This window comes from Notechis scutatus, chromosome 14 (assembly GCF_049901735.1).
Source record: "Notechis scutatus isolate UNSWTSFEM ecotype Mainland chromosome 14, rNotScu1.2, whole genome shotgun sequence".
In the NCBI taxonomy this organism is placed as follows: domain Eukaryota; kingdom Metazoa; phylum Chordata; class Lepidosauria; order Squamata; family Elapidae; genus Notechis; species Notechis scutatus.
In genome coordinates this window covers 3185647-3206124 of record NC_142022.1, presented here as the reverse complement: position 1 = coordinate 3206124, position 20478 = coordinate 3185647, and the positions used below count along the sequence as shown (strand labels likewise).

The following is a 20478-nucleotide window of genomic DNA, read 5'->3' as shown; positions in this document are numbered from 1 at the left end:
TTGGGACTCTGCAAAGACTTTATTTGGAAGGTTCCTGAGCTTTCGAGGTGGCTTCTCAGTTGTTTCCGCTCTGGTGAGGAGAAAGGTCAGTCCTGTTGTTGGAAATTGAAGGAGGTGACAGCGCCACAAAGTTGGAGAATCTCCGTCTTTTTCATGTGGTTGGGATTCGTTCTGTTGTTTTTAATCCCTGTTGAACTAGGACAAGTTTCTTAAAAGATACTTGGTGCTTTGTGCTTATCAACTGCTTGGACTGAAGAGCTAACACAATGAAATGGGACTTTCTTGCCCTGAGAAATCCTGGCTCCAAACTCTGGGAGGGGCCAGTTGACTTGGGGGGGGGGGCAAAGATGGCGGTTCTGCAAACATTCAACAACCACTGAAAGTCCCAGCAAAACTTCCCTTAATTGGCAGGAAGGGCAGCAGGTTTAAGCCAACGTGGACGTAGTGCAATTATCAATACTGGGCCCTTGGCCTCCTCCCCCCCAAGGTGGCCTGAGTATCCCTGGACTCTAGGACTGCAGAGATGGCCTCCTCTGCCAGATCTCCCCCCCCCAATCTCCCCATGAGTGGAACCCCTACGGGGAGGGACGTGGCTTCTTCCATGCAGTGCATCCATGGGGCACAGCTTAGCCCTGCCACGCTCGGCCCGGGGGCCCAGGCTCAGGAAGGGGGGAGGGAGGACCTGCTAAGGGCCTCAGGCAGGGCCTCCCAGGAGCAGAGCAGAGACCACCGCAAGGAGAGGTTGCAAAACCTTGAAACAACCTGTCCCAGATGAGGAGTAAAGATAAACAGACCCCAGCGGCAGGCTTAATGGTTAACCAAGTAACGCACTTCATCTGCTTGGATGCCCTTTGCTTCCCAATCGGGGCAAAAGGCGGCACCTGCCTGCTGTGGGAGCAAGGAGAAAGGCTGCGGGGGAGGCAGCGGTGAGGGAGCCAAGGGGGCAGCGTCCCCAGGGCCCTCTCTGCCCTGCGAAGGGGCCACCCACAGGACCTGACCTGCCCAGCAAAGCGGGAGAGGCTGCTGGGGGCGTGAAGGAGCCCCGCAGGTGGCAGTTGGAGCCCAAATCTGGGCTGGCTCCGGCTGCTTTTGCCCCCTCGGAGGAGGAGGAGGGGGCACCGTGGCTGCTGACCTGGCTGGCACTGCTGGAGATTGGCAGAGCCTCATTGGAGCAGCGCCTGCCCACCTGGTGGAAACGGTGGTCGTTGTGGGGACCAGAACCCCCACTGGCATCAGAAACGGAGGCACGGGGGCTGTTGTGGGTGGGGGGCAGCGAAGGGAGGGCTCCTTGGCCTGCCCGCTGCTCTTCTCCCCAAGAAGACAACCCTTTGTGGCTGTTTTCTCTCCGTGGACAAGCCGGGGCTGGTTTTTGGGGAAAGGCTCCCGGCCTCCTTATCTCTTGGCAGCTTCCTGCCTTGCCCCTCCCTGACAAACCCCAGGGGAGGGAAGCCATGGGGAGCCCTTGGCACCATCCCGATTGGGGAGGGGCCACCTTCCTTCGAGACCACTTGGGTTGAGAGCGGGGGGCCCCCATCAGACACTCCTGGGATGCCAAGGTGAGCCTGCTTCCTTCGCCCTTTGGCAGACGGGAAGGCCCCTCACCTGGCTGGGGCGCTCCAGTGACTCCCCTCCCTGCCCGCCCGCCCCACCCTCCCCAGCCGGCCCGCCCCAGAGCAGGTGGCTCCCGGCCAGGCTGAGCAGTGAGCAAACAGCCCAGGAGGATGCCTCCCCCTCCTCCTCCAGGAAAGCGGGACATTCGCTGGCTCTTCCTGCTGCTGCCCTCCCGGCTGGCTCTCCTCGGCGCGGCTCTCCCACCATGTCAGGCCACGCCACCAACCTGAGGGTGAAGCTGCCCCTGCTCTGCGCCCTCCTGCAGCTGGCTACGGTCCTCCTGTTCGCCTTTTTCGTCCAGTATGACAGCCAGACCAGCCCCGGCTGTGGCACGAAGAGGAGATGCAGCTGCACAGCAAAGGCCCCTGGACCACGACTTCTACCCACGCTACCCAAGTGAGTATCTCCGGTGCAGGAAATGCCCTCCTGCCAGGGTGCCCAGGTCCTGCCAGGGAGGCCCCCGGGAGCACAGGAGGAACGAGGGCCCAGGAAAAACGCCCCTCTTTCCGAAATCGGTGCCCCTTCCACCTGCTCTCGAGACTTCTTGCTTCACTGGTTTGGTTTCTGGAGGGGGGGGGGAGGAAATGGAAGCTTTGGAAATTCCCCGAGGATCCCTCCTGATTCCCTCTGAGGGCCAAGCGGCACCTGTAACCCCGAGGCAGGTTGCCATAGCCTCCATATGCTTTTGGAATGGTGTTTTTGAGTGCAGAACCCAGTTAAGTCCTGGCTTCTTGTTTGCCTTTGATTTCCTCCAGATGCCCTCCACAACTACTTCCCACCTGGTGGTCTCTTGGTGGCTTAACTCAGTCTTAACCCAAGACCGGCTACTGCCTCCACCTGGCAAACCACCATTTATGGATTTAATTTATGTACTCTTCAAAAAACAGCTCAATCTTGATTGGGTCGCATCGTTTCTGTAAAGGGCGTTTTTTTTAAAGGCCCTGCAGGAAGGAAAGGCTGAGACAGAAAAGCTGCCATAGGATCTCTGGCATTAACGAGCAACAAGATCCCCAAAGTTAGGCCAACAGAGCCATGATTTGATCAGGTCACGAGCACATTCACAAAATGGCTGCCCGAGAAGCCAATTCCCCCCCCCAAAAAAAAATCCTTTGCCTTTTGGGGTCCAGCTGGGTCCATTCTTCCTAGCTGGGAACCCCTCCCAAAAGGATACGACACCCCCTTCCCTTCCCAGTCTGTCCCTGAGGCTCCAGGTGCCCCAGGAGGCCAAAGAGCCCCGTTGGCTGCAGCTTCCGCCGTCCGTCCGTCCGTCCGTCCGTCCGTCTGGTGGGAGGTTTTGCTTCCCCTGGTGGGCAGCGAGGGCCCAAGAGAAGCTGCCCCTTCCCCAGGCTGTGCCAGCGGATCTTGTGGGGGGGAAAAACCCCAGGGCTGATGAGCTGCTGGTTCAGCAAAATGTTTGCTTGACAACTTTTTTTGGGAGGCAGCAAAGGAATTCTCTCCCTGCCCTTCCTTCTTCCCGTTGCTCTGTTCTTCAGGCTCCAGAGCCCCCGGATGGACCTCCTTGAGCCCCCTGGCCATTTGGGTCGTCCCTTTTGCAGCCATCAGCCCTTTTCTTTCTGACCCGCAGCTCCTGCCCTCCTCACCAGCATCTCCTCGGAATGGTCCTTGGGACCCCCAGCTCTTCCCCCGGAAGGCAGCCCACCCTGAGATGTAGCCGAGATGCAACGTGGTTGGGGAGCCAGGCCAGGTTTCTTAGCCTTCGCAACGTCAAGATCTTCTTCTTCGGCTGCGGAATTCCCCAGCCAGCCATGTTGCCTGGGGAATTCTGGGAGCTGAAGTCCACCCAAGGTTGAGAAACGCTGCCCTGCCCTGACCTAAGCAAAACCTGGTTGCTTTCACGCCATTGATAGTTTGGCCTCAGCCACTGCGGATTCCTGAGTGGATCCGGAACTCTAGAGCCTGACTGCGTGTCAGCCGCCGGCCTCGGGGTTCAGTGGAGGAGGAGCTGGCCATCCCACAGGCCATCATCCCTCCCAGCGCCCACTCAGCCGGCCGAGAGCGGCCGCAGCACAACCTCACTTGCCGAGCCGTTGACGGGCTCTGCCCTGCAGCTGCTACACACATTCGCTCTTATCAGCCGCATCTAATGAGGTCACTTTTTGAACCCAATTCTGCAGCTGCCTCCGTGTCCAACCTTGGAGCCCGGCTGATTAGCTGGAAGCCAGGGAGAAGTTTGACTAGCCAGGCCAGGCTCAGCGGGGCCACCACAGAGCCTATCTACTCGTGCCCTGCTGACCCGGCCCCTCGCTCTCCTGCAGGCTTCCAAGATGTCCACGTCATGGTTTTCCTTGGCTTTGGCTTCCTGATGACCTTCCTGAAACGCTACAGCTTCGGTGGGGTGGCTTTCAATTTCCTGATCGCTGCCTTCGCCCTCCAGTGGTCTATCCTCATCCAGGGATTTTTCCACACCTTTCGCAATGGCAAAATCCACGTGGGCATAGAAAGGTGAGCAAGCCAGGCCTGGCCTCCTTGAGCCTTAGCTTCAGCAGGGGCAGCGGAAGGACCGGAAGGTGGAGCCGGGCGGGGGCTGGCACGGCCCTGGGCATTTGAGATCACTCAACTGAACCTCAGCCTCCAAATATCCCATCGCCTTTTCTTGCCGACTTGGAGAAACCTCCCTCCTCCAGACAGAGGAAGGCAGGGAGGATCTGCAGGGTGTGGTTAAAAGCAAAAGATGAGGCCTGCCACTAAAGCGCCACCTCTGGATTGTTCTGACCACCCCCGCAGACCCCAAGGCAATGAAGGGGTGGCCCTGGCAATGGACGTCCAAATCAAGCAAGCAAGAGGCGTGGAGGCCGTCAGCCCTCTTGATCTCGGAGCTGCCCCTGACTGGACTCACTGGAGAGCAGTGAGGGGCTTTGGGGATGCGGGGAGGGGTGCTGTGCCACCAACCGTCTCTCCGAGCATCCCCGACCCTCCTGCTGGGTGGTCCTGCTCCTCCCCACAGGACCCCAAGCCAGCACAGCCCACCTGGCTTCAGCCTGTCCTATCGGCGCCTTCATCTCCAGCTCAGCCTGGGCAGCCTTGGGTGCCTTGTGCATAGGAAGGGGGCCTTCCTCCTGCAGGGAGGCTGGGGGGCAGGAAGGCTGGGGGAGCCTCTCTCCACTTCAGCCCCCGCAAACTCCCCATAAAGGGGAGGGGAGGTCAAGCATTTGAAGGGCAGGCTCTTTGGAAAGCCTTACTTAAACACAACCGAGATGAATGTGAAGGGAAAATCTCCCGCTAGCTTTTTCTCTCCCACTCACCCCCTCCCCCTCCCCCCCAGCATGATCAACGCGGACTTCTGTGCCGGCTCCGTCCTCATCTCCTTCGGGGCGCTGCTGGGCAAGACGAGCCCCGTTCAGTTGCTGCTGATGGCCGGGCTGGAAGTCACCCTCTTTGGCATCAACGAGTACATCCTGCTCAGCCTCCTTCAGGTGAATTGCTTGGGATGGGATGGGATGATGGGTGCAGGGCGAGAGATTGTAACCCAAAGCCGCTCAGAAGCTGCGTTCGCACAACCATTTAGACCCAGGATATGTGATATGTCTGGCACGGGAAACCAAGAAGGACGCCTAGAAATTCTAAAAGTGGTTTCTTGACTGCTTTGGGGCAAGATAGACCGAACCTTGCTGGACTAAAGCACCCTCTGCGTAATTCGCTGATAGATGCTGCGAAGAATTAGGGAGGGCCATTCTGCGCCACAGGACCGATTCGAGGCTGATGTGACTCTTTACTCCTCCATCTTGCAACTCAGCGCCGGATCCCACCCCCTGAATCCAGTTACATAAAGTGTGCAAAGTCCCTGGTTCCCAATCCTTTTGAGGGGGTGTGAGGGAGGGGCTAACCCATTCCTAATTTCACGATTGGCAGAACTCTGGCTTCCTGTCCTTGACTTCTGACCATGACGCTCGGCCCCAAAGAACGTCCCCCTCTCCCCCACCCACCCATGTTGCCCATTTCTCAGGGGGTGTCTTGGGACCACATTGGGTCTTCGCTCTGGCCCCCGTTTCCCTGTGCATGGGGCCCCGGAGGGCCTCCCGCCAAGCACCAGTCAGACCCCAGTCTTTACCCATGTCTGCCCCCTCGCGATGCCCCTTCATCAGACCTTAGCCTGGAGCCTTTCTTTTGCCCCGGCATTTGGGTCAAGGGGGTTGGTGAGCTCTGGGGGGCTTTCGGCTTCTGAGGAGTTTCCTTCACTGGGGGAACATGGGTTGCACTGAGAGCCACTTCCATGAGATGGACAGCTCCATAAACAATTGGAATCAACAATTAAAATTAACCCATCTCCAAATAGGGAATGGTGGGGGATAAAGCAGGCCTGGCAGGGGATTTCAAAGGACTTTGAAAAGTTGTTGGGGCTGAAAACGATATGCTGCCCCCCGTGGAAGCCGCCCCTCCTGCAGGCCTCGTTTCCTCCCGTCTGGCCCAGGTGAAAGACGCCGGGGGCTCTATGACCATCCACACTTTCGGGGCCTACTTCGGGCTGGTGGTGTCCCGGGTCCTTTTCCGGCCCCACCTGGACAAGAGCCGGCAGCGGGAAGGCTCCACCTACCACTCGGACCTCTTTGCTATGATTGGTGAGGCTCCCCAAAGGGGCGGCTGGCTCTGCACCTTTAGGAGAGAAGCTGAGGCGGGAGGGGCGCTGGTGGGCGGGGCAAGGGTGCCAAGGGGCGGGGCTAAGCGACAGGAGTTTCCTAGCTTTGCCTAGAATGATCTTCAGCCTCACTCGGTGGTTGCAGTGGCTACGTATAGAACAGGGGTGTCCAACCTTGGCCACTTTAAGACTCGTGGACTTCAACTCCCAGAATTCCACAAGTCTTAAAGTGGCCAAGGTTGGACACCCCTGGATAAAAAGGTTGCTGGTTTTTAGCGATTGTCCAAGATAGGCCTGAGGGAGGCCGAGGGTCTGCAGGGAAGGGTCTGGGGATGGACATGGCCTTGGTTCAGGAATGAGGGAGGGTTTCTTTATTGGTTTCTGGTGCATTATGGCTGCCCACGACCATCCCTGCTGCCCCAACAGGCAGTCTAAGCCTCTTGGAAACCGGCGGTGGGGAGGGGGCGGGCTTTCTAGCTTTTGAAAGGAGGGAGGACCACAGAAATTCTGCCCCCCCCCACCCGGTCTGTGTCCCTGGCAGGCACGCTCTTCCTGTGGGTCTTCTGGCCCAGCTTCAACTCAGCAGTGACCGCCCACGGGGATGACCAGCAACGGACGGTGATGAACACCTACTTCTCCTTGGCATCCAGCACCCTCGCCACCTTCGCCATCTCCGCCCTGGTGAACCGAGGAGGCCAGCTGGACATGGTGAGGCAGCCCCAGGCAGCTTTCAGAGGGAGGATCTGGTTTGTCACCCCCAGATGTTGGGGGGGCAGGGCTGGAAATCACGGAAGCCAGGGATCTGTGGGCCTCACTTTGCCAGATTCTGCAGCGGCTCCTCTGGTTTAAAAGCTGGCAGTTGGAGGGGGGGAATCTCTTCCATTACACCAACCGATGTTTTCTGTGGGTCACTCAAAGGAGCCCCTGCAGGGACCCTCGGCCAGGCTGGGCTCCTGGGCCCCTCCAGATGTTGCCTCCAAATCACAATTGAGGCAGGGGGCCATTAACGACAGGGAGCCTCATCCTTATTTTATTCTACCTTTTTATAAATATAAAACTCCAGGTAGTGAACACACCTAGTAATCCTGTCCCCCACTTTCCCATTTTATTTTTTTTTAAATGCTGTATTTCCATTGCATTAACTGAACGGAATTTCATTTTAAGTTAAACGCATGCAAAGTGAAATTCACTTCTAGCTCCAGACTCCAATTCCTGGGTCCTTTTCTTCTCTCGGCCCCCTTCCCCACCCCCCATCATCCTCCAGGTTCACATCCAGAATGCCGCCCTGGCTGGCGGAGTGATCGTTGGCACTTCGGCCGAGATGGCACTGACTCCCTTTGGGGCCCTGATCGCTGGATGCGTGGCTGGCCTGGTGGCCACCCTTGGCTTCCGGTTCCTCACGGTAGGCCAAGCTTCGCCTGCAGCCCGCTGGGGCCTCCTGCAGGAGCCTTTTTCCTTCCAAAGGAGGCGATTCGGCAGCAGAGCCCCAAAGGGGGTGGGTGGCCAGGGTGCCAGCCATGCAAGGACCCTCTCCCTCCTCTCTCTTGCCCAGCCCATCCTGGCTGCCAGGCTGAAAATCCAGGACACCTGCGGAATACACAACCTGCATGGGTTGCCCGGCGTGCTCGGTGCCCTCCTTGGCGCCCTGGTGGCCGCTCTGGCAACCCCAGATGCCTACGGAGAGGGGTAAGTTGTGACACGGGGGGAAGGGGGAGAGACAGAGGGTCAGGACTGGGAGTTCCTCCCTCTCTGGGCCCCCTCCCCAAAGAAGCTCTGCCAAGGGAGGCAGTTGGGGTCTCTCACTGGGGCCGCCTTGCTCCTGCAGGATGGCGGACGTCTTCCCCCTGGTGGCCTCTGGGCAGCGGAGCTCCACCCGGCAGAGTCTCTTCCAGCTGCTGGGCCTGCTGGTGTCGCTGGGCATGGCCATGGTCGGTGGCATCCTGGTGGGTGAGTGGAGGGCAGGGGGCAGACAAGCATTCCTGCAGTTCTTCCCACGCCTTTCACCTATGCAGGGGAGGTTTCTCCGCTTGGGTGCAACCTCGGGAGGGAGGGAGATGCCCTGCAGCCCTGGCATTTTTATTTATTTTTGAAGCGTCTCTGTCACCCATCTCACCAACTCTGGGAGGCTTACATCATCATAAAAAGAAGAAAATAAAAACCACAAACCCCTTAACATTAAACAAAAATTGGGTAAAGTAGGAGGCCATACCCAGATGGGATGGAGGTGAGATCTTCCCCTTCGTCCACTAGCCATGGCTCCCTCCCAGGAGGGCCAATCGGCAGAGGCCGAGCAGGTGGGGTGCATCTCACCTTGAGCGACCTGATGCTCCAGATGACAGAAGCCAAAGGGCTCTTCCTCTGAACCCCCCCCCCCCCCGCCAAGTGCCTGGGCTGACAGGGTCTGTAGTGGGCCCTGTTGGCATGGATGGGTGGGCCAATCCCATTTGGAAGTGGGACTCCCAGGAAAGGCCCCCCGGCTCCCACTGCGGTGCAGATCCCGCACTCCTCCTGGCTGGTCTCTCTTTCCTTTTTTTAGGGGCCATCCTGAAGATGCGATGCCTTGCGATGCCCCCAGACGGTCTGTGCTTCGAGGATGAAATCTATTGGGAGGTATTTGAAGGCTTCCTTGGGGTCAAAGCCGGCTGCCGTTTAACCTGCATCAGATGCCGCGGATTCCCCTGAGACCGGAGGATGATTGATTGATTGATTGATTGAGCTTTATAGCCTGCCTTTCCTCTGGGACCTCAGGGGAAGGAAATCCACCCCCCAATCCCAGCCCAAGTAGCTTAGCTAGCACCAGCTGCCCCAGAATGAAACCCAGGAGCTCGGGTCATACAAGAGGCTAGACTGAGCTAGGAAATGAGGCTGGGAAAATGGTGGTTCTGTTCGTAGTCTGAGCTCCTGGCGGGAAACGAAGGTGACTAAGCTTTGCTTAGACCTATTAGTTGGGTGCCGACACGACCACATGATTCAAGTCAGTAGAGAAAGGGCAAAAGGGTGCATGGGCAGAATGGCTCCGGGGGGGGGGGGAGACCTCTGGTCCTGCTGAGGCTGTGGGCCACATTAGGTCAATGTGGGCTGGAAGGGTCAGCTCAACCTCTGGAAGGCCAAAGACATCCTGGTTTCGGCAACCTTTCCTTTGGGAAGTACCAAAGGCCGGAAGAGGCTTTGAACTGGAATGCTTGCCTGACAGCATTGTGCGCCAGCATGGAGGACCCTTTTCTCAGTCCCCCTCCTCTTGGCCTCGCATAGGTGCCTGAGGAACACCATGATGGCTTCCAGGTGGTGGAAGCTCTGAGCACGGAGGAGGCAGGCAAGGCCACCCAGGCCTGACAGGCTCCACCGCGGATGCTGACCTCACCCTCACCATCCGTCCGTTTTGCCTGGGAGGAAGCGAGGAGGAACCTGTTGCGGGAGGAGCAGCTCCTGACCCTAACCCTGACCCCGCCAGGAATGGAGCCTGCCTGGAAGGTGGTTTGCAATGACCCAGGTGCACAAGTTCAAAAGCCCTGTTTCCCACGTGACTCTTTCAGGGGTCCCAGAGTTGGGCCATCATAAAAAACATCCCAGGGCCAACAGCAGCCAATGCTCTTTTTAAAGTAAGCGTGTTTTCTTTCACAACCACCCTTCCATTTACAGAATCCTATCTGCTTTTCGACATCAATCCCATAGTGCAAATCAGAAAGACAACCAAATGTCGGTGGTCCTCAAGTTACCACCACAACTGAGCCCAACGTTCCTGTTGCTAAGTGAAACGTTTGTTAAGTGAGTTTTGCCCCATTTTTCTTGGCACAGTTCTTAAGTGGATCACTGCATTGGTGACGTTAATAACCCTGTCGTTCAGTGAATCTGGCTTCCCTGTGTACTTTGCTCGTCACAGGAGTGGATCCCGTGACCTCAGGATCCTGCCACCGTCATAAATAGGAGCCGGTTGCCAAGCATCTGAATTTGGGTCGGTCTAGTGACCCTGGAGATGCTACAATGGTCGTGTGAAAAATGTTCACAAGTCACATTTTTCAGTGCCGTTATAACTTTGAATGGTCACTAAATGAACTCTTGTAAGTCGAGGACTACCTGGAACGGAGAGTGTGCAACAAGCTGCAACCTAGTAAAAGATGGTGACTAACAAGGCAGTCAAGCCCGACTGTTTAACCGGAGTTTTTCTGAATGTTGCAGTCAAGAGGTGGTTCTCCAACTCTACTGGCCCCATGAAAAGCCTCCCACAATGTCCCCAGCTTGGTTCTCTGGGGGAACGTGGGCCTGGTTTGGTTTTTTTTGCAAGTTTTCACTATTTCACATTATTGACAACATAAATAAAGTCAACTCAGGAAAAGTGATGGGATTTGGGAATAAAGTAGCTGTAGGACAAGATAAACGTGTTGCATCTTAAGATATATCTTTCTTTCCAAAACTGGCACCTTCAGCTGAAAAATTCTTTTATCATGTCTCCAATACATTTTGAAAAATTTGGAGCCATTTTAACAATTATAACTGAAGTAATAAAGCAATGAAAAATATTTACACCAAAAATTTAAGCATGCTATTTGAAGTAAAGTTAATATTACTTTAATATTGAGATTCTCATTGTTGGATATCAGTAGTATCCATTTTATGCATTTGTTTAATCACACAAACTTCAGCTTCAGAATCAAATTTTATCAATAGTTTATAATTAAATTCTAATAAATATTTAGACTCTTGTATTAAAATATTCTGAGTTCTATTAAGATTATTCTATTAAGAGTCCACTGGCTAATTCAAATGACAAAATACATTCAAATTAATAATAATAAGCATTTCATTAAGTGCTGCCATGCTGGTGTGTGAATGCTGAAGTCAGTCCATTCTTGAGTCATCTTCTCATTTCATTCTGATTTTATTGACCCCCAAATCTTGAAATCCATACAAATTACGAAGCATCCATTGATTAATCTTATTCTTTAAAGTGTTGCAGCCAATTGTGACAATCCAGGATTAAATCTGTTCCTAGGCTTTCCCCAAATTTTCATTAAACCATTTATAATAACGTAGTTTTTTAATCTCTTCCCATTGTTTCCACCCATAATATAAATACAGTATTTCATCTGCTGCATCTATTTTTATATATTTGTGAATGTATTTTTTTGATATACACTGAGAGCTTATGCACCAAAGACAAATTTTGTTGTGTTCCATTCACACTTGGCCAATAAAGAATTCTATCTTCTCCTTCCAGAGAAGTATTTCAAACTTTCAAAGCATTTGCACCATGAGGAATGTTCCTCCTCCTCCTCCTCCTCCTCCTCCTCCTCCTCCTCCTCCTCCTCCTCCTCCTCCCCCCCATCATTTATTCCAATAGCTATAAACTGAAATAGAAGATAGAAGATCTGGACGTCTCTGCCTAGACCAGGGGTGTCCAACCTTGCACTTTAAGACTTGTGGACTTCAACTCCCAGAAATCCTCAGCCAGCAAAGCTGGCTGAGGAATTCTGGGAGTTGAAGTCCACAAGTCTTAAAGTGGCCAAGGTTGGACACCCCTGGCCTAGACGGAACCACCGGAGCCGTTTCCCATTCTTGGCATGGGCGCCACCCAATGCGAGTTTGACCACTAGGTGGCATTGCTCTGCTTTTCTTCTCTGCCCAGCAGGTCCGCCTGGCGTTCAGTTGAGGATTGGGGGGGCGGGGGGGCTGGTTTGGGTTGCTGATTCGGCAGCAGCGAAGCTTCCAGGGAGGCTGCTAGACTGCAGCTTTGGGCCGCTCCCCTTGGAGGCCGCTCAGCAGCCGCCCTGGCTACACGGTTCACAGCCAAGACCCCCCCAACCATCTCCAGGTGGGTTCTCTCGGATGAAAACCGCCATTCTGGCCAAGGGTCTCTGGCGATGCTCCGTCCTCCTGGTTGTCCCCAAGGGGCAACTGGACTTTCTGGTTTTTCTTGAAGACGTTTCGCTTCTCATCCCAGGAGCTTCTTCGGCTCTGACGGGATGGTGGGGAAGAGAAGGGCTGATACCTCTTGAATATACATTTCTGTATGTCCTTCCATTCCCCACCATCCCGTCAGAGCTGAAGAAGCTTCTTGGATGAGAAGCGAAACGCCTTCAAAGAAACCAGAAAGTCCAGTTGCCTCTTGAAAAAGCCCCTTTGGGACCACCAACCCTCAGGTTCTATCCGCTCTGGTGCCACTCACTTGCACAGCCCGCACAGGTCCACTTTTGGATGGACTTTTTGGGGGGTGGGTGGGGAGGTCCTCCTCTTCCATGGAAGAACCTGCCAAGGCAGGAAGTGGGGGAGGGGGGGGAGCGGCGGGAGAGCCCAAGGCAGGAAGGGGGGAGGGGAGACTCAAGTTTAAGGCTAGGCGGCCTAGAGGGTGCCTGGCAGCCGCTTTTCTGCCCTGCTGCCACTGACTGCGGGGGGGGGGGGGGGGAGAAGCAAAGCTGCCTGGTCTGTGCGCATCTCCCTCCCTTCTCCTCGTTTGAAGAGAAATGCGCCTTCCATCCCTCCAAGCACCGCCGCCGCTTTGTCTGCGCTGGGTCCCAATGGGGCCCCTGAGCCTTTCGGGTTAGCAACAGGTGGCAGGTGAAACTGGGCTAGGCCGCTTCTGCTTCGGACAAGCCTCGAGCCGCTACACCCGCTTGGGCTTCAGGAAGCCTCCGAGCGCCGTCCGGATCGAGGCGATGAAGGGGCCTCTGGAAAAAGCGGGGAAAGGGCCCCGAAAGAGACCCCAGGCCCTTCTCAGGGAACAGAAGGGGGAGTCCGCAGGAGCAGCAGCCCAGCAAGGGTGGGACTGTCGACTGGGTGGAGCAGCAGGGTGGAGGGGAGCGGGGGAGAGAGACGGGGGCTTTTCCTCCCGGGAGCCTTTCTGGGCCGAGTGTTTTGGGGGTGCCGACTGAGACCCCCCAAGGGCAAGGGGGTCCATTGCACGCCGGAGCAGCGTCCCCATCCACGGGCCTCTCTTGCTCGCGCGCCCCGAGATGCCTGCAGGTGCTTCGGCGAGACGAAGACGCCTAATTAGCATTAAAGGCCGAGGCGCTTCCCGGCTAAGGAGCCCCGAGGGGGCGGGGGAGCCCCGAGAAAGGGCAGCCCACGCGGTCGCCGCCTCGGCCCTGACAAAGCGGGGAGCCGCCTTGGGTTGCTGGACACATCCGAGGCAGACGCGGAGCCCGAAGGAAGCGGGGAGAAAGGCCCGGCCGTCTCTTTCCCAAGCAGGAGGGGCGGCGGGGCGAAGAAGAGGAGGCGGGCGGGCGGGCGGGCGGGGCCGGCCTGGGAAGGGAAAGCCTCGCCCCGAGAAGGGCCGCCCCAGAAGAGCTGTCCGGAACCCCGGGCTGCGGGGGTCTGCCGGGGACGGCCGGGGCTTCTGCTAGAGGCGGCGGGGCGTATTGGTTCCAGAGCTCGCCTGCCGGCAGCCGCGAGGGTCGGCTCGCGCGTCCCGTGTCCGAAGGGCGCAAGAAGGGCGGGCAGGCTGGGTCGCCCTGCGCCCCTCGCTGGGGGTTGGGGAGCTGCGTTCCCAGACCTCGCTTCGGGCGGGGGTCCTAAATGACCTCGGAAGAGGGAGAGGCAGGTGGACCTGGGTTGGAGGAGCGCGGGGGGGTGGATGGGGGGTGGTCTTCTGGCGCCTTCTTTTGCTCCCGAGGCCCCTTCGGTCTCCTCCTCCGGAGAAAGGGAGCGCCCGGAGGCCCAGCCTGGAGCCCAGAGCCCGCGTCGGCCGCCTCCTTCCCCAAGGCTGCAAAGGGAGGCTGGGATGAACCGAGCCAGCCGTTTCCCACCTCCAGGAGGACTCTGATGCTTGGGGTGGTCGTCGGTTGTCAAGACACGCGTCTCCTTCCCGTCGAGGTTGGAACGCGCATCTTCTCCCTTCTCAGTCGAGGTTGACTTCCCTCCCCACGTTTGGCTCCCCTCAAAGCCAACCCGTCGGTTCTCCCGCTTTCCCGTTGGGGGAACTCCTCAGGCGACGGAGCCCTCGAGGGTCGCGTGTCTAACAGTGGGGCGAGTCGTCGGGGCTTCACCGCTCCAGGCGAAGGGAAGGGACGCCGAGCCGCCCCACGGCCACCGCCTCAGCCCGCAGGCGGGTCTTGCCGGGGCTTCCCGAGACCGGCTCCCCGAGGGCCAGCATGGCAGGCCGGGAGGGGAGGAAGGCGGGCAGCGCTTCGTCTCCAGGAAGGGCTTGGGCGGTGCCGCCTCCCTGCTGCTGCCTCGGTCGTCGGGGGATTGGCGGAGGGGGCGAATTCTGTGGAAGGGCTCCAAGGGGTCTCCCTTCCCCCAGGGGCGGGGTGGGGGGAGGACGCCTTGCGGGGGCGGGCCTCCGTCTGAGAGCAGCGCTGCCGGCGACGTCACCCCGCGCCGCCCCGGCTCTTCAAGAGGCGCGGAGGCGGCGCGGAGGCTTCACTCCCGGCTCCTCTTGGCGGCGGCGGCGGCGGCGGCGGCGCTACGGAGGCGGGCGAGGGGCTCCAGCGCGGATCTCCGAGGCGGGTAAGAAAGTCTCTCCGTTCCCCGCGAGGCCTGCATCCCCCGCGCGCCCCTCCGACGCCGCATCTCCCTTGGCTGCCCCCTGCCTGCTGCTGCGGCCACCGCGTCCGGGCTTGCCGGGCTGCACGGGAAAGGCGTGTCGAGCGGGTTTCTGACGAAGGTGGCCCGGGAAGCTCCTGGGAGCCGCGAGGGTTTGGGCGCTCTGAAGGGCGAGGGTTTGGGCGCTCCCCCCCGAGCTTTCCAGGGGCTTTGGGGCTGTTTGGCCGCCTTCAGCTCTGGGCACGCCGCTTGTGCCCGCCGAAAAGACCAAGCGAGGCCGGTCTGTGGTTCCAGGGGTTGTTGGCTGTTCCCGGGCAACCCCGCTCAGCGTTCGGGGGCCCAGTCCTGCTCCGAGGAGCCTTTGGTTGGGAGACCCCGGCCCGTCCGCTTCGGTGTCCCCGGGAGTTGCTTCCCGCCCCCTCCGCCCCTTCAAGGCTGGTCCGGTCGGCCAAGCTGGGCGCGGGGAGATCCCACTGCCCAAAACGCAGGGAGGAGGACTTCAGTTTAGTACCGGACCTGCGTCAAACAAAACCTATTGCGGCTTTCTGGAACTCGGTACGTTTCGATGTTTCGCAGCCCGAAACGAGGCGCTCGAGACGATTTCGAAGGCGTCTCGTGGCTCCTGATCGTTTCTTTCAGAGGCATTTTCCGGACTCCTAGGACAGATACGTTTGGCACCAGGAATCGATCTGGTTTGTTGGTTTGTTTTTTCATATTTTCCCCAGGATCTTCAATGCGACGGTTGTAACTTTGGGTGACTTTTTGGAAGTGTTTTCACGATTTCTTTTTAATTTCTTAGAGCTATTAAGGGAGTGGGCGGTAACAATATTAAACAGAATAAACCGTTCTCAGTTCAGTATTAAAGCAGCGTCGAACTTCATTTCTATGTGGCTTTAGATTTTTTTCATCTAATTATTATATCGTGTATACTTTGAAATGTAAGAAAGAAAGAATTTAAAGGAAAGAATTCAGACAGTGTGGGATTATTGGTGATTCTCCACCGATCCTGTACCCCGAATCTGAAATGCCACCCCAGGGCGAGGGCTGGGGGCAAGCGATATCAAAGGCGGGGGGGGGGGAGGAAAACGGGACCCCCGCGGAAAGATGACCATTCACTCGCCCGGCCTTCGGGGAGGATTCATGCCGGTCCCAGGCGGGGACCCTCGACCTTATATCATAGCCGGGCTCCGCGTTTAGGCCCCTCAGTGCGATTTATAGGTGTTTTCCTGGAGAAATTTTGCTCCGGAAAAATATGTTAACCAACAGATGGTTATTTTAATCAACTGAACTCCCAGCGTGTTTTTTTTCCCTTTAATGCATGGACTTTAAAAAAATAAACCGGGCTTGTCCACAATGGCACAGGCCGCCTGGGATCACCTTAGAGCAGGGGTCTCCAACCTTGGCCACTTTAAGCCTGGAGGACTTCAACTCCCAGAATTCCCCAGCCAGCTGGCTGGGGAATTCTGGGAGTTGAAGTCCTCCAGGCTTAAAGTGGCCAAGGTTGGAGACCCCTGCCTTAGAGGAAAGGCACAAAAATGGAATAAACAAAAAACTCCTTCTCGCCAAACCAAAGGGCCCGCCACCCCCCAATGCCCCTTCCGTGCTTAAACCAAACCCGCGCTCCTCCGGACCAAGACTCCATCCTAGGCCGGACCCGAGCCCGGAGCCCGGAAGGGACGGTTGGGAGCGCGAGGCCTCCAAAGCGTCCTTTGGCCCAGCAGCAGGAGCAGAAAGGCTTCCCTCGATGTGAAGGTGCCCCAGGAGGAGGGGAGGGGGGCCGGGCTGGCATCCCGACTGGCAGAGGGAGCGAGGAGGGGGTCTGCTGCCAGGCCAACAGGTCGGTCTCCCGCTGTGTTCAGGCCGAACTCTGCTTGAACCTGCATTGCAAAGGAGGCTCCGCTCTTGGGGTGCGCGCACTCCAGGGCTCCTTTTGGAGACACACACACCCCTTTCTACAGTTGGCGGGGGCACCTTTCTTGGTGTGCCGTGGCCCCTTCGCCTCTTCCTGCGCACGGGTGGGGGAAAAAACACACCTCAGGGCGCGGATCCATCTTTCCCAACAGCCGCTCCCCAAGCGGCGGCGCTCTCGGAGGACGGGGCTTTGCCCAGCCTGGAAATTGCTTCCAAAGCGCGGGGAGCAAAATGCTGGCGGGAGGCGGGGTCCCAGCCCACAAGGCCCCCCACTCCTCGGCCCCGGCAGCAGGAGAGGCCCAATAGGCGCGGAGCTTCTCTTGGCTCGGCTCCAGGCCAAAGAACCGGCGGTTGGCCGGTCGCGAAGCCATCCTGTCCGGTGGGGCCGGCCGTTGCGCGCCTTTCCAGCTCGCTCCCTTGTTCCGCTTGTCAGCCGCAGCCACGCAGCGCCTCCGCCATCGACTCCGGGCAGGAGCTTCTCTGGAGTCCCCGGGGCCAGACGGGCAAGCGAGCAAATCCAGAAGATTTGGCGCAACGGCGGCACGCAAAATCAAGAGGCGCGCGACCTCCTGGAGCAAACCTTCCGCCCCGCGAATCCCAGGTCCGCAGGGAGCTGACACGCCGAGCTTCCCCGGCTGCCCTTCCGACCCGGCCCGCCATTCGATTCGCCTGTTCCTGCCCGGCATCTTGAGGTTCAGCCATCGCGTTAAGCCTCTGGGCTGTGTGAATCCAGCCGCCCCTTTTTTGTGCTGTTTTATGCCTCTGATTGATTCTGTTCTGAGCCTCCTTGATTAGCCCGCTTGGACAGGAAAAGGTCTATGAGATTCAGGGAGGGAGAAATGTTTCAGGCGAGCTAAGAATTTGATGAATCAACAGATTAATTGTGGCTGGATCTTCAATGGATGCTGGTCAGTTTATAAAGGCCCCCGCCAGTGGCACAGCGTTAGCTGTGGACACGAGGGAGGCCATTACGCTAAACCTCTGCGGAAGGAGGTCTGTATCCGTCCTACTTGGGTTGGGAATAAAATGTCCCCCTAAAAGCAAAGGAGTTTCCACAGTGGGTGAAATTAGGAGGATACACCTCATCTTGTGCACATCTGAATTGTTTTGCCTGTGTATGAAACGTCCTGGTAGAGCCCAAAGCAGGCTCCCTGCTCAGCCCAGAGCTTGGGGGTTCCCCCGTCCAGCACAGGAGAAATAACCCCCCTCTGAGAAACCCAGGTGGGGGAGGGGCTCAGAAATGGCTGATAGTTTGATTGGGGGAATATGGAATTAAATGCCACCTCTGGGTAGATCTCATAATTTGCAAGTGATCTTGTGGGCAGAAATGAGGAGGGTCACCCATTGGTTTAAGGCTGTTGCCCCTCAAGGAAGAAGATATCAGTGAGGCCAAGAAAAAGGAGGAAAGAATGGGACACTCGGTTCAATTTTGAAGAATCGCCTTTGCATATGAAGCTACTGCAGTCACTCGTTGTATAACAGGTCCCGTTTTGTCCCCACGGTCTTTAAGCATGTCAGGGTCATTTGTCTAGCCAAGACCAACCTTCAGCAGGGGCGACATCTTCTGGTTCCCTGCAGGAGGCCCAGGCCAAGCCCCATTTATTCCCTGCCCACTTCAAGCTCCCCCATTTCTTCCCATGAGTCTGGAGTCTTCCTCCAAGCAGGATGTTCCAGGCCGGCCTAGAATGATCTGCATGCAGAATTCAGAGAGGCTGGCAGCCAACACCCACCAGCGCCCCTTCTCTGCCAGGTTCCTCCATTGTCTCCCCCACCCCAAACGGCCAGGGGGATCCATACTTCCTCAAGGGCGCAAAACCAGATGGGATCCAGGCAAAAACTATCCAGACAAAAACAAACATTGCCGAAAGACGCACTCAAAGATGTTTAGGATGAAGGCATTATTGACCAAGGATAACAATTATAAGTACTCTGTAATGGAGCAGAAAAACACCCATGGCTTCTGACGTGCTAAAGAACTTTATTATCATGATCAGCTTCCATGGTTCTTATGACTGCATTCCCCACTTTTAGAGAAACACTGACTCACAGGGGCTTTTCGTGGGGTTAGGCTTGACTCATCTTTCAGGAACATGAAAACGAGGGACGCTCCTGGCCTCTTAAAACTGAGGAATGTCCCCAGTGGCTCAAATCATCGGCTTCAGATTGGGGGCAAAATCTTGCTGTGGGCAGGCGGTTGCAGGACGGCTGAGGGCTCTGCTTGGGGACCGTGGGAAGGCCTGTCTTTGAAGTCAGCAGGCGCCCCCTCTGCAAAACCTCCCCCTCCTTTCCTATTGGTTTACGCCGTTACCATATAAACATGGCAACTAGGAGTAACCAATAAACCAAGTACATTTAACCAAGTACATTTTAATTCATTTCAAGCACCACATTTTCATCTGTGGGCACTGTGGATCTCAGGCATGGCTGCTCCCCCGCCCAGCTTATAATGCTTTGAAGGCGGAGGGGTTGTTAGTGAGAAGAACAAGAAGGAACAAAGTTGGAGAGAGCCGCTAAAATGGGCAGAGTCTGTGATGGCTCAGCGGGGCAAGGAATGCAAAAACTGGCTTTGGGGGCGGAAAAGTGGGGGGGAGCCCAAAGAGAATCTTACTTGGTGTTTATCCGTTTTTATCTGACTTCTTCCCTCCTACAAACCCACATACGCAGACTGCAAGGTAGACTAAAAGGGTGCAACTATCCATTGGTTGATCGCTGAAATGATGCCCCCTCCCTTTCCCCACCCCCACCCCCACCCCCACCCCTCCCCGGAATTGTAGACTACTTCGGGAGAGTAATCGGGCCTACTCTGCCGCCTGACTTTTACCACTTTAGGTTGTAGTCAGTTGTGAGCCTTCAGATAGTTCCTGTTTCCTTGCCGTGTTTTCATCATTCAGGACTGACCATCCCAGGTAACTGGGAGGCAGCCAACAGTTCCTGCAAGCCACCGATTGGCCAGGCTGCACATCTGCTGAGAATTTAGAGGGCAGTGAAAAAGTTGAGGATAAAATTTGTCAGATGTTGGTAGAAGATTAGGTGTGATTTGCATCGGCTGCAAAATGTGAGCTACTGGAGGTTGTTGTGTGTAAAACAGTTGTGAAATGGGGTGGGGTGGGGGGGTGGGGTTGGCCTGGCTGAAGAATGGCGGCAAGATTTTGTTCCCAGTGAACAGAAGAACCCTTGAGAGAGGGGGGCAGTCCAGGGAGAAATAAGTATGTATGGCACCCAAAATTGTTCCCAAACTATCATTTTTTTAATGATAGGGGAGATAATTAAATTCATAGAAAGTGACTCTATGAAACAAAAGGTCTGTGAAATCAAAATTTGTCTTTACTTTTATGCCAGCCTCAAGTACCTATTTTGGGGGAGGGAGCATCAGACCTAGATCAGCCATCCAAGTGTGACCCTTGCAGACAAATAACCGCACGTTCTTCTCATCCCATAAATTGAAACCAGTTATTTGGGTTTGTCTCCTGGTTTGAGAAGGAAAGAGAAAGGGGGAGGGGGGGCTATTGGCTAGACAGCTGTGGTGCAAAAAGGCGCCTTTGAGGACCTGAGGCCTGCTGGTCTTCAAAACACCTGTAGGACTGTTGTTATCCAGGTGGGTCTGCCCAAAAGGGCCGCCCTGAATGGCGATCCAAATGATGATCCAATCCTTCATTAGGCTATTGGTGGTGATGAATGGCAGGCTTGGTCTCAGGTTCCGGATTGGGGCCTTTGGATTCCCTCCGCGCTATTAGAAGATGTTGTGGGAGGTGAGGGAAGTCCCTTAATCCATTTTTCCTTTTGGCTAAATCGGGAAGATTAAATATTCCTATTCCAGGAGATTGCTTTAAGAGCAAATCAGTTCTTAAAATATCGAAAGTCTGGAAAGAAGAGGTCAGGCTCAA

General features: G+C 56.3%; 1 protein-coding gene across 2 annotated transcripts; it reads left to right on the top strand.

Annotated features, from left to right (window-relative positions):
- Nucleotides 1-1539: 1539 nt before the first annotated feature.
- RHBG (Rh family B glycoprotein) lies at nucleotides 1540-11235 on the top strand. 2 transcript variants are annotated; one of them, XM_026685785.2, is made up of 10 exons: nucleotides 1540-2007; nucleotides 3888-4074; nucleotides 4895-5045; nucleotides 6041-6188; nucleotides 6747-6913; nucleotides 7470-7607; nucleotides 7758-7891; nucleotides 8031-8152; nucleotides 8742-8815; nucleotides 9458-11235. In XM_026685785.2, the coding sequence occupies exons 1-10, from the start codon at nucleotides 1914-1916 to the stop codon at nucleotides 9536-9538; spliced, it is 1296 nt and encodes a 431-aa protein (XP_026541570.2). In that variant the 5' UTR covers nucleotides 1540-1913; the 3' UTR covers nucleotides 9539-11235. The 2 variants fall into 2 exon arrangements, with proteins under 2 accessions (XP_026541570.2, XP_087799834.1); XM_087943708.1 differs by lacking the exon at nucleotides 1540-2007.
- The last annotated feature ends 9243 nt before the right edge of the window (nucleotides 11236-20478 follow it).

Bases quoted from the DNA above. Each gene is read 5' to 3' on its own strand.
- RHBG (XM_026685785.2), top strand. From the start codon at position 1,914: ATGACAGCCAGACCAGCCCCGGCTGTGGCACGAAGAGGAGATGCAGCT. The intron at 4,075-4,894 runs GTGAGCAAGCCA...CCTCCCCCCCAG, and splicing joins ATCCACGTGGGCATAGAAAG to CATGATCAACGCGGACTTCT. The intron at 7,892-8,030 runs GTAAGTTGTGAC...TTGCTCCTGCAG, and splicing joins CCAGATGCCTACGGAGAGGG to GATGGCGGACGTCTTCCCCC.